The 13,576-nt window shown below is 33.1% G+C and overlaps 1 protein-coding gene across 1 annotated transcript; it reads left to right on the top strand.

Annotated features, from left to right (window-relative positions):
- Positions 1 to 6,000: 6,000 nt before the first annotated feature.
- Positions 6,001 to 13,301, top strand: LOC142543052 (J domain-containing protein spf31-like). The gene is made up of 9 exons (XM_075650038.1): positions 6,001 to 6,160; positions 6,924 to 7,014; positions 7,122 to 7,182; positions 7,336 to 7,413; positions 8,109 to 8,182; positions 11,909 to 12,022; positions 12,098 to 12,205; positions 12,859 to 12,897; positions 12,991 to 13,301. Exons 1-9 carry the CDS (start codon positions 6,060 to 6,062, stop codon positions 13,075 to 13,077), a joined length of 753 nt encoding a protein of 250 aa, XP_075506153.1. The 5' UTR covers positions 6,001 to 6,059; the 3' UTR covers positions 13,078 to 13,301.
- The last annotated feature ends 275 nt before the right edge of the window (positions 13,302 to 13,576 follow it).

Here is a 13,576-nt window from a genome sequence, read left to right as displayed (position 1 = left end):
ACTCTTGTAAACACTCACTTCAGTGGACTTATATGTTACTTACTATCACTCTTAGCAACAACTTTTCATCAAAAAACAAGATTCTGATCAGAAAGACTCATCTTTTCAGTTACAAAAGGTTCAACACAAATGATATCTGAAATAGATCTGATATGTCTTTATGCATATACTTGAGATAACATTTTTGTAAGGCCCGAGATTTTATCATTTTAATCCGAGATTATTTAATTTATGAATTTTGGAATGATGAATTAGATTCCACGGTTTTTGTAATTAATTAGGATTGAAATGGAATTAAAAAGAGTTGGGACGGCCAAATTGCAAATAGTGAAGACTTCAGGGTTTAAAGTGCAATTATGGGATTTGAGGACACTTGTCACACCATGCATGAGAGATATATATAAATTGTAAATTCTCTTCATTTCCATCAGAGACAAGACCGAGAATTCAGAGCAAAGTTTCCTCAATTTATTCGTACCATAAGTTGTGATTTTGGCAAATCCGTTTATCCGATTTTCGATCCGAACACAGTACCGTGCTCCTCTCGTTGAGAACTTTACAGATATGTAAGTTTCATTCATTTCCAACATGATTTGAAATTTATGTATTGGAGGAATTGTGATTTGATTATCATTATGTGTTCTGGTGATATCAGTAATCGTATATTCGAAGTCAGATCGAAGAACAGATTGTTTATGCAATTGTTATGATTTTTCAGAATTGATATGATTGAGATATACAGATTTGAGATTATGATATGTTATTGTTTAGATTGTGAGTTATATGGATATCGTTTATGAGTTCTGGTATTATATCTGTGATGTTGGAATTGACGGGGTTATCGAGATTGTATTGTTATGCCGTCAAAACATCAGTAGACTGATATTGATCAGATTGAGTATTGAATTGAGGGGAATATTTATATTGTTCTTCTCGATATGTCATTTCAGATTGTATTGACTGCCTTAAATTCAGAACTTCCAGTTCTTCAGACCGAGACTACAAAAAGAAATGTATAAGTCGATGTTAACCGGGAGATTAACTTGAGTCAGATTGGACTCTAGTTTTCCTAAAACCACATACTTTATTTTATTGCAATTGTTTGACATTGATATGATTAATCTATTGATTTATAGAAAGTAGAGAATAGCCGATAGCTATTGAGCGAGAGTCATTAACAGAAGGGCCATACAGTGATAGAGTGGTCATTGGCCCATTGCACATTGTCATAGGATAGCTTTGGCGGATATGCCAAGTCTGTGGCGGATATGCCAAGACACTGGATTATTGACTTATATCGATATTGTTTAGGGGCTGATCGACTTCTATCGCTGAGATTCGATATATGTGTTAATGTCCAGGAACCGGGATCCCTAGATTAGAGATGAGTCGAGTCGGAGATGACGAGTTAGAGAGTTTTATCTATATTCACTAATGTGTCATACATTATGATTCATGTTCTTAATGCATGGTTTATGCTTTTGTATATGATTTTATGTATCGCATGTATACATTGCTTATACTGGGATTTTATTCTCACCGGAGTTATCCGACTGTTGTCGTGGTTGTATGTGTGCATGGCAACAGGTGGGACAGGATCAGGGTCGAGGAGATGATGAGAGATCGTGATTAGAGTGGAGACTACGAACTTTGACGTTGCTTGTAGATAGGATTCAGCACTTGACATTTAGTTGTTGAACCTTAGTTTGAGTTTGATGTTTGTTGTCCAAGACTTGTACTTTTATACTGATATGTATATTAGATTGAATTACATTACGTTCCGCAATTTAAAAAAAAAATTAGACCCAGATTAATTAATTGATCCATTTATCCCAATGACGATTAAGAAGATGATTAGCGTCCGGGTCCCCACAATTTTATAGATGAATTTCAATATTAAGATTTGAACGACTATAATTCAGTAGTATCAAAACCGTAACATAAATAGTATTGAATGTCACATGTCATTCGTCGTGTTTAAAAAATGGTAAAAAAAAATCCTTCAACATTGACATTTAACACCCAAAATATGTTTGTATGTATTATCTGAACATTTAGATTTGCTGATAAACTGTCTTCAATAGTTAAGGAACACAAATCCGATGTAATATAGTCGTTAGTTGTGAGGGTGTCGTGCTCCTGATTAAAATTTAATTATCAAGCAACCACGATTTATTAACATAAACAACAAAAAAAAAAAATCTATTTTGGCCTACAGAAATTTCGACATGACCTTCTCACAAGTAGAACATCCCAATATTTCAACAACACAATAACATTTAATTTATATACTCGAAAATAGAGTCCAATAGATCAAAGAGAATACTAATTGCATGCAAAACCGGCTAGAATCGATCACATCAAATAAAATCCAACACTAAAGTATACAAACATACAAATACGTGTGGCATCTCCGAGGAAAATGACTAAATACATAGTATAAATATCCGGGGACTCTAATTACAATACGACTCAACTCACTGTGCTCAACTGGCAGACGCTACTCTAGCTATATCAGAACAACCTATATACAAGGGATGTAATCGAGCCGAGCCGAGCCGAACTCTTGAATGTTTGAGCTTGATTCTTTTATAATCGAGCCGAGCTCGAGCTTTATTTAACGAATATATGCATGGCTCACGAGCTTATTCAAGCCTTTATCGAGCTTAAACAAGTTTAATAAATATGAATTATACATTTAAGTTTTCATTAAATTAATTAAAAAATAAATTATATATTTAAAGAAAAATATATTATTCTTATTAAAATTTGTAAATTTATTATAATAAATAAATTTAATAGATTTTTCTATATATTTCATAAATAATATGCAAAATCAATAAATCAAATATCAAAACTATTATTTTTTCATCTAAAATATTACTCATGAACTTACCAACGTACATGTTCATGAGCTAACGAGCCGAATACTGTAAAGCTTGACTTTGGTTTGTTTATCTTAACGAGCCTCATTAAACGAGCTCAAACGAGCTTTTATCAAATCGAGCTTCGAATAGCTCACAAACGGTTTGGTTCGTTTACATCCCTATATATAACATATTATGGAGTTACCGAACAAACCTAAAAAACCCCGAGTGACAGAAGTCAAACTCTAGTATGAAGATCAAATAAATAACATCATATATAAATGTAATAAATGCAATGCATGTAGGGTACGAAATAATCTCGGATATCAAATTAGATCCAACGAATCTATAACAACAATTTTTACCATATGCGTAAGGGGTGCGACATATCAAATACGTCCTTGGCCCTACACATCTGTGTCAAGGGTGACAGTTTATAGAACTGTTCAGCTCTTTCGCTAGTCATCAAAGGTGTGACGCTAACATTCCCTCGACTCTGATGTCTAAATAACTCATCCAAGAGTAAACATACATATTCGAAACAATGGAGTCATGAATCAATATGAATGTGTACTCAACCACGCATATAAATCAACATATTATTAAAATATAATTTATGTTTTAATAGTGCGAGAAATCTCCAACCAAAATATGAGATGTACTTTAAGGTAAAGTGGTTCTCTAGTTGCACATGCGATGTTCAGATACATCATATTGTTATCGAAACTGATATGCAACCCTCGATTTACAAGTAATTGCATATTCAATATGGATATATGAGATAAAAGGATCGTGATGTACAGTAACCACAAACCTACAGGTTCTTGCAGATACTATCGGTGATACCTGAGGAATCATGGAGAGATTGGTCTATATCATTGTCTACCTCGTCAATTAAATATTCCGCTCTTCAAATATTTCATATTTCATAATTAAATATCTCACCAATCCAATATTTATGAGCTCCACCTAACACTTTATTAATATTTATTTATTTTTAATTTAAATAAAATGATTTATACTTTTAAAAATTTATCTTTAATCTAATTAATTTCATTTACAATTTTTTGTTAATATTTTAATTTTAATATTGAATTTATGTATATATTTTGATAAGTATATAATATAAATAATCAAATATTAAAATTTAATTAAAAAATGATACAACATAACAATACAAACATTTTATAAATATTGGTTGCATGACATGGGTCTTGTATGGGTGCATGTATATCGAAATTTTAATCACAAAAATTATAATTTTTTTTAAAAAAATAGGGAAGCAAATAAGTTGAAATAGCTCAGTCAGCTCACTACCGTGTGCGGTGAGTTGCTGCGTGCTGCTCACGCTGCGCAACTTTATTTTTTTTATAATAAAATGTTCGGACACCAGTTAGAACATCCGCATTCGTCAATGTTATAACACCCACTGCCTCAGCAAAAATCTTAGGATTCACATGCTACATACACATTATATTAACACATCTATTCTACCACATTCATTTTAACATTAACATTCATTATTTGTAGGTCCCGCTGTCCACTCCTTTACCTCATTCTTATTTTACATTACATCAATTCAATTTCAAATTATTTACAAAATTTAAATTATTATTATTTTATATAAATAATAATATATTTTTATAATAATATGTTTTTATTAATATTTTTAAAATTAAATAATCTTTATTTAATTATTAAAATACATTATTAAATTAAATAATATACATATATATATATATAAAATATTAATACATCTAATTAATGATTGGCCCACTCCATTCACTCTTTTTAAATGTTTTGTTTTGTAACGAGAACATTTCTATGTTTCTTCACTGTTGTAGTTTCCCTCTTTAGATGTTGTAGATCCACACGCGCTCAGTGACGCTTGAGTACCACTTTTCATTTATATAAAAAAATGCACTTTCCGTCTTACTTCCAGGCAAGGTCGTCTCGATGGTACTGCTTTCGTCATCTTACGTCGCTCTACAATGGTGTATGAAATGCACTCTTCATCTACCGAGAGTGGAAATGTTTTAAATCTAATTCCACAACACTAGAACCTTTTGTTTGAATGTTAAAAAATATTGAGAGATCTCTAGATTTTTGTTGGGTGTTTTATACGGTTTGCGTGGTTATAAAATTGTTTTTTTTTTTTTTTTAAAGAGCGCCAAAGAAAGTGTTGCTAAGGGAATCGAACACTTGATCATTGGTCAAACGCTCACGATGATGTGTAAATACTTGAATTTAAAGAAAATGGATATTAATCTCTAAGAGATAATGTGTGAATTGAATTTATTGACATTGATATTTTCGTAAAAGTCAATTTATGTCACAAAGTCATACCAAATTATGTCGGTATTAAAATGTTCTTGCTTAATATAATATACTAGCAAACGATGCACATACGTATCATGTGTAAAATAATGAATATTGTATATATGAGTCATATCATTCATTATAATTTTTAATTATTATTTAGATAAAAAAAATGAAATTATATTAAATACGTAATTTGTGAAGATAATATATGATTTTTTGAATTTTAAAAGTCGATTAAATATTGTAGTTATAATAAATTATATGAAAATTGTTTATTTAAATGGATAAAGTATTTTTGGTAAAAATTATTCGATGTAACAAATTCAGACCACTAAGAATCTCAATATTTATATATGGTATATGTTATAGATGGAGAGACCAAACTATATCAAATAAAATATCTCATAAGTACCAAACTCTAAAATATAAATACTCATTCAAATTAATGAAAATTATATCTTAGCATATGACCGAGTCGAAGCTCATGTAGACGACTAAGACCAGTGAATAACATCATATCTGATTTAGTGGGATATTGATAGTGTGACTATTTAAAAGTTAATTTGTCGGGTGGACAAAGGCGGTATAAAAAATTTAGTGGGATATTGATAGTACGATCCGTTAGATCGTCTCACACAAATTTTTGTCTTTTCTTAAATATACCTGATAAACACAAAACCATTGGGACAACTAGAAGCGCAACTACGAGTTGGTTGGGCCTTTGCCCGTATCCTAAAGCCTGTGCAGTAGACCAAAGATTTGGGTTGGGCCTTCTATAAGCCCAACAGCTTTGTTATCTTTTCTTGATCGATCGACTATTACGTTCCACATTGCAATCAGAACGGAGAACTAACTCGGGGGCAAATCGCGATGGGTGACGCCGCCGCTGCTCCGACCGTCGACGAAGAACTACTGCTTAAACAATTCTTTTCAGAAGTCAGCGAGGTTGAGCGCGACAATGAAGTTAAAAGGTTCCCATAATTATGATGAACGTATTTAGCTTCAAAATGATTTATTCTACTTCGTTTCAATGTTTTGTTGGCCTTTGGTAAAAAAAATTCCTGAAACCGATGAAGAAAACATGCTTAAGGATTACCTATTGCATTTGAATACGATAATATTTGGTATATTTCTTTGTAGTTCGGGCATGTATGTGCTTTTAGATTAGTATTGAAATGAAATGCGAGGAGCGGAAGATAAATTTCGATGAAAAATTCCGTGGATACTTGAATGTAAGCTTAATTACAGTTATTTTGGACTTTGTCATGGATTAAGGTTTGATCGGATATAATTAGGTGTTGCTGATTCAAATTTCATACTACGCGTCACTAAAGTAATATTGGAAAACATGTCAATGTGAAAGTAAACACAAGATTTAGGCTAACATCTAAGGTTATTCACTTTGATTTTTGGAAACTCGGACCTTTTGAAGCTAAAATATCGTTAGAATTCAGCGTTGGCGTGCGATAATATAGTTTTAAGAGTACTAAATGGACTATTACAAAATATAAATAGCAGACTCGACTGAGAGCCCTTTTTGGATATAAAATATTTGTTAAGAATCTGGTTTCTTCTTTAGCTAAAACTCTTTGATCTCTTCTTCTTCTTTTTATTTTTTTTTCTTATTCCTGTTTTTTGTTACCTCCTCTCATGACTACAGATAGCTATTTTACACTGTAAAGTATTATTACACTTCTGCTGATGACATGTTCTCTAACTTCTTGGTTTCTGTAGGATCCTTTCATGCTTCAAGTTAAATGCATTTGAATATCTTAACCTCCCATTTGATTCATCTTTAGATGATGTGAAAAGGCAATACCGTAAGGTGATTTATTTTACAATATCAAGCTATTAAGTCATCTGTTCAATGCTGATTGTCTGATATTTTTGGGTATCATACAAGTTTTTGACATAACTTTATCATCTTAACAGTTATCTTTGCTAGTCCATCCTGATAAATGCAAACATCCACAAGCAAAGGAGGCATTTGCAGGTAAATAACCCTAACCTATGTGTAATTTGCTAAGGCAGTCTTGTACACTTCTACACACTTTGAGATGAATTTGTTGTCGTGATTTAATTTGTTTGTTAATAGAAAATTCAATTTGTTAGTTAATTTGTTGACATTGTTTTATCTACCTTACAGCTTTAGCTAAAGCTCAACAACTACTTAACGACTCCCAGGAAAGGGATTATCTTTTGAACCAAGTTAATGCTGCAAAAGGTTTGTGGCTAAGCTTTACTTGTTTGTGGAAGAGGTGGTACTAAAATTATTACTTTTTAATAAAATGAGTGAAATTAAAGATTATAACTGCTTGTAGCTTGATATTCAGCTTTATGAGTGAAACGCCACTCGTATTAATGTTTTAAAATATGAATTATTCATTTACTTTCAACAAGGAGATCTAGTGCCACTATACCAGTGACGCCCACCCCCTGTAAAAGCAAATGAAAAATGCATATGGGGTAAAATTATAAATAGAGAAGCAGGCGAGCGAAGCAAGCTTTAACAGTCCGTCCATGACCTTAATTATGTAATCGTGTGTCAATACTCAACATTACTGAAGTTCTCTAGTCGCAGCAGTTCTTTCTTGTAGTAATCAAGTGATCTCCTGTTTGATCATGCTTCCCATTCATACTCTACTTGAAGAAACTATGAAAGTGTTTTTTTCCTTATGTATTAATAAAAAAGGTCATTGTTTCTCGAGCGTTTGTTTTCAACTTTGTTCATTTCATAACTGATTTACACGTTCCTGTTTGAAGTCCGATATCCTCACCCGGATGTTCCTTCAAGTCAAGTCTGGATGAAGTTATCCATACACCAATAGAGCGAGATGTTGCTAGTTATGTTTGTTGTAATAAATACTATCTTGTGCTTATTAATCTGTAAGGCTGCTCTCTTCTGAATATGTAATGCAGAAGAACTTAGAGCAAAGAGAAAAAAGCAGCTGAAAAAGGACACCGCTTCCAAGTTAAAGTCATTAGTGGATGAGGTAAGGTTGATTTGCTCCAATATTGATATTTTTACTGGTTTCTAACATAGAGATTGTTGATCAGCTTAAGTTACTTGCTATACGCGTGTAGAAACAGTATGCTAACCTTCATAATTTTTTTGGTAAATCCTTTTCAACTTGTCACCATGCATCTTATGCCTATTTATTTTAAAACCCAATATTTATTCTTTTTATGGGTGTGTGGAGAAGAGTAATTTTATTATTCTTAAATATGAAAGATAAAGAAAAATAATAACAGAAATTAAAAATTTTCTTTGATGCATTTTTGTACAAGGGAACTGAATTTATGGGAATCCCAGCAACAAAAAATAGAACGAATAAAAAATCATATCTCCTCAGTCAAGGGACTTTCCTATGTATCAAATTCCCTTAATAATTGGATTTTCCTACGCATAGTAATTTACAATTAGAAACGAAATCAGCCCACAAATCAACAAATCAAATTATATATTTCCACATTCCCCCTCAAGCTGGTGAATATACATTTTCCATACCTAGCTTGCGAATAGTCTCCTGGAAGTTAGTGCTGTTGAGACCCTTAATGAGAACGTCTGCTAATTGGCCTCATGTGGAAACATATGGCTTGCAACTCAGGCCACTATCCAGCTTCTCCTTGTGTTTTGTTCGATAATTTGCACTGAAAGTCTGGAATATGTGCAACTTTGATGGCTTAGTTATTGTCACAGTAAACTCTCATTGGTCCCCTCCTTTTAACATTCAGAATCTCAGGTTTTCTAGGATAATCTTCCCCTATAACAATTCACAGTCTCTTTATGCCCTTGCCATAAAGTTTGCTTCTGCACTTCACCAGTCTATCACATTCTGTTTCTTATTGCTCCATGATGTTCGGTTCCCTCCATGGAAGATACAACAGCTTGAGATTTATCTTCGGTCTACAGGATTTCCTGCATGTTGAATATACGAAAATTTGATAAGGATGAGCTTTTGAATTATTAGATTAGATAAACATCCATCTACTGTTTTTATAGTTTATACTTTGGATGGATTAGATTAAGTTGTTATCCACAGATTTGATTTGTACAAGACTATAAGTATAGGTTGTACTTCTCATTTCATTAAGTGAATAAGAATTCATCTTCTTCAGCGTATATTCTATTATATATAACTACACTGCATAATACGCATCGGTGTAGGCTTCAGGAATGAGTTTAGAATCCCTCTTAAACATTATCTCCTTTACTGGGTGAGATTTCAAGTGGTGGAGTACTCTGTAGACGACCTGTAGGTGAATCTTTTTAGGAACATGCATAATTTAACTAACGACGTGAACAGAGTATGCTTTGTCTAGTCGTGTGTCTGCAAGGTGGGTGGGCTTCACTACTAGTCTTGAGTATATTTTTGTCTGGTGCTCTTTGTTCAACCGCTTCTCCGAGTCTGTGGTTCTTGATGGGCGTTGCAACTGGTTTGCTTGTTGTCGTGCCGGTTTCTCTTAGAAGATTGGTTAATAAATTTTTGCTGAGGGCTGGAGATTCCCTATTTCAAGTAAGCAAAATCAATACTTAGAAAGTACTTAATCTTTCCTAATCCTTTACTTTGAATTCCTTGGCAGGCACTATTTAATGCTTCTTTTCTTTCGTATCATCATAATATCATTCACATAGATTATCAAGTCCGTGATTCCCCTTAAGCTCAAGTGCTTGGTGAAGAAAGTGTGACCTCAAATTTGCACATGATCAGTAGCCAGCATTACTTCGGTAAATCTTTCGAACCACACACTTGGAGTTTCTTTAAGTTGTACAAAGCCTTATTCAATTGGCATACTTCTGTCAGCTCCACTAAATCCTATTGGAATGCTAATGTAAATTTCTTTTTCTAGTTCCCATGGAGAAATGTGTTCTCCTTTCCAATGCATCCATCTCAACCCTCAATCTTTCTTCCATTCCTCTTTAGATAACGAGTGTTGGGAATAGTGATTTCATTTAGGTGGTAGTTGGTATGATAAATATGGGATGGGATAAATAATATAGCCCCCATCCCATGCTTGGTTTAAATTAAATATCTATATCAAATCCTTGGGCCCACTAAATTGTACTGTTACAATCTTTGATTATTAACCATATTCTAAAGTAGGTTTAACTATCTACATCTATGCTGAAGAAGATTTCTCATAAAATTCAAATATGCCTTTTGAAAGTCTATAACAAATAGAAAAGAAAACAAGCTATCTCTTGGATCTCTTGATACTAATCTATCATTCACTTTTTAATCTTTCATTCAATACATAAAAGTTTCCAAGGTGGATGATTAAGTTGATTCAATCATAAATATCTAAATTTATAACGGTCAATGTGCCTCAGCCACCTGGGCACCGCATGGGCGGCTTGAATTTTTTTAGTAATTTTTTATAAATAATTATATATAATCATGTAATGTAATTACAAATAATCATAATTTTTTGTGTAATATACGTAATCAAATAATGTTTATGTGTAAAAAAATTCGTACAACATATTACAATATAGACAAACTGCAAATAAATATGTAAATACAAACTAACAAGATAATTAAGGTGGTGGTTGATGGCGGCATCGCCTAGAGGCGGTTTGAGGTAGGTGGTGGCTGATGGTCGATTATACTTGAAACCAAAAGTAAATAAAAAGAAAGTGAGAGTTGTTTTTATTATATCTAAAGTATTTTTGATTGACTTTGACTTGTTTTTAAAATTATTTGATTTTGACAGTTGACTAAGATTTTAAAATCATTGACAATCTCGGCCACCAGCTGGCCAACCTCTGCCGTCTGCTCGCCCGCCTCGCACATCGGATAGCCTTGGACAATATAAAGACCGCCTACCGCCTAGGCGGCCACTCATTTAGAACATTGATAATGGTTAACCTGTGAAAACTTAATGTGTTTTTTGATAAGAATTAAAATATCAATCTTATTACATAAATCAAGTATGATTATAATTATAATGATTAGATGGTAAAACTATAATTCATTTGTTAATCATATCTCAATCTTAATAAATCAAATAAAAAATATTATTTTGATAATCACAGAATAACTTATCCGTACATATTATATAGCTCAAAAGTTAACACAACCTTAGAGTTGGGAGAAAATTCTTATGGGTTGGTGAGAATTTTTGGCAGGCTACGAAATGAGACAAAGGGTATAGTGATGTCTTGATGCACTCTCAGGTTCCTTTCCTCAACATTATAGTAGTTTTTGGTCAGTGGTTGTGGGTACATCAGTTTGGGATGTAAGAGGTGAGTTAGGTTAGATACTGTTTCTCATTTCTAGAAGTCGTGGAAGAGAAACCTAAATAATAACAGATAACAAATTATTCATGGATACTTTTGCTTTACAACGGAACTGAATCTATAGAAAATTCTAGCTACAAAATATAGAAATAAACAAAAATCAGATTCCCAATCGTTATTCTCAAGTATCAAAATAGATCCCTTTAAACAAGGGATTTTTGTGTTATCAAACTAGATCCCCTTAGTCAAGGATTGTTCTAGGTATCCTAATCTATAGTTATACACTAAGTCAGCCCACATATCAAAGAAACAAATCATGTCTTTCCACAGGATGTGATACTCGTATAATCCCACTGAGTTTCTGTGTATGTAGAAGAATCAAAATATGCCTTACACCCTATGTGATAGACCTTTCTTCTAGTAATTTTGTCAATGACAAGCAAATGATTTTTCTTTCCATTTTTAAATGATGATGCAGGGAAAATATGAGCATGAGTACGAACGATCAGAGGAATTCCAGCAGCAGCTAAAATTGAAGGTTCGAGAAGTTTTGACAGATCAAGAATGGAGGAGAAGGAAGATGCAGATGAGGGTACGCTGCATCACTGCTTGTGTTCTAATTATAATAATTGCTTATTCAACATCATGCTTTCTTTGAAACTTGTAGATATCAGAGGAGGAAGGCAGATTAAAGAAAGATGAAGAAGAAACAAAGGAGAAGTGGAAACGGAAGCGTGAACATGAGGAGCAGTGGGAAGGAACAAGAGAGCAGCGGGTTGGTATTTCGTACGTGTATCATTTAACATAACTATGGATCATTAACTTGGTTGTTTATAATATATAATGTAACTCAATTGTTTTTGGCTGTGTTTGATTACTTATATTCTGAATGCATACTCAGAGATGTGATTTTTTTTATGGGGTTCCTTATTTGGCTGTATCATATTTGGGGGTTACCAAACTTTGGAAAGCGGATAGAGTTAATACTAAAAACTGAGGTCCTAATTCTTCCTTTTTATGAAGTAGAAAATCGAAAGGAATGGATTATAATAAATAACCGCTGAAACTAATGCCAAAAGGCTCAAACCTCCCCCCACACCCCCTTCTTTTTTCGCTCCGCTTAGCCTTGTCCTCCTCTCTTTGTTATTCGGGCCTCTAGTGATTACAAACATAGTCCAAGAAGCTAAAATCTTTGATGATTCCATCATTTATGATTGAGTTGCGAAAACTTTTGTACAAGTATCCTACCTTCGAACCAAAGTCTTTATGGTTAAAGAATCTTTCTATTTGCTCAGGAACAAGTAGGAGATTAAAAAAAGCTTGTATAGTAAACCTCCTACATCTCATTGGACTTGACATACAATCCTTTGATATCTCTGATGCCCGTGTATTTATTTGGTTTCTGGCTTCGTTTCATTTTATTGTCAGGTTTCTAGCTGGAGGGACTTTATGAAGGGTGGGAAGAAGGTGAGATATATATGTACTTCTTCCATTTTGTCATACCAAGAAGAAATACAAAAGAACATAACTACAGAAAATTTTGTTTCCGTGCTTGTGTAGGTTAAGAAAGGAGAGCTTCGACCTCCAAAGCTCAAGACGGAGGATCCTAACAAATCCTACGTCCAAAGACCAGTGAATCGAGGTTGATTAAGTCGGTACCTCCCTGTACCTCTCAAACGTATAAAAACCAAATGTACTTTTAATTGAGAAGCCTTTGAAGGCACAGTGCTAGCATTTATATAACCTGTGTTTGCTGTAGGCTTATATTGTGCAGCTTACTTTGAGAAATACAGTATTTAGTGCAGAACATGAATTTTATACTATTATCCGGTAACAATTGGCTCTTGCTATATATACGTTTATTTTGAGAATGACCTCTCTTTTGCATTTCTTTGGATTAATTAGCAAAATATTTCTCCTTAATTTGTGTTGATAGCCATAGACATCTTAATGAATCCAAGGATTGACTTAGTTTTTGTTTCTAATGTCCAATTCGTACCTATTATTGAAGATTGTGGTAAAAAAAATAGGCCTATGAATTTGTCATATGCTTCGTGTTTTTTTTCAAATGTCGCTCATTTTCATATCTTATTTAATGATGTTCAACTATCATCTCATTGTTACTACAGAATAACTGTTTTATCAT

The sequence above is a fragment of the Primulina tabacum genome, chromosome 4 (genome assembly GCF_025594145.1).
Source record: "Primulina tabacum isolate GXHZ01 chromosome 4, ASM2559414v2, whole genome shotgun sequence".
NCBI lineage: Eukaryota > Viridiplantae > Streptophyta > Magnoliopsida > Lamiales > Gesneriaceae > Primulina > Primulina tabacum.
Note: the sequence above shows the minus strand (reverse complement) of the source record. Positions and strands in the feature narration are given on the sequence as shown.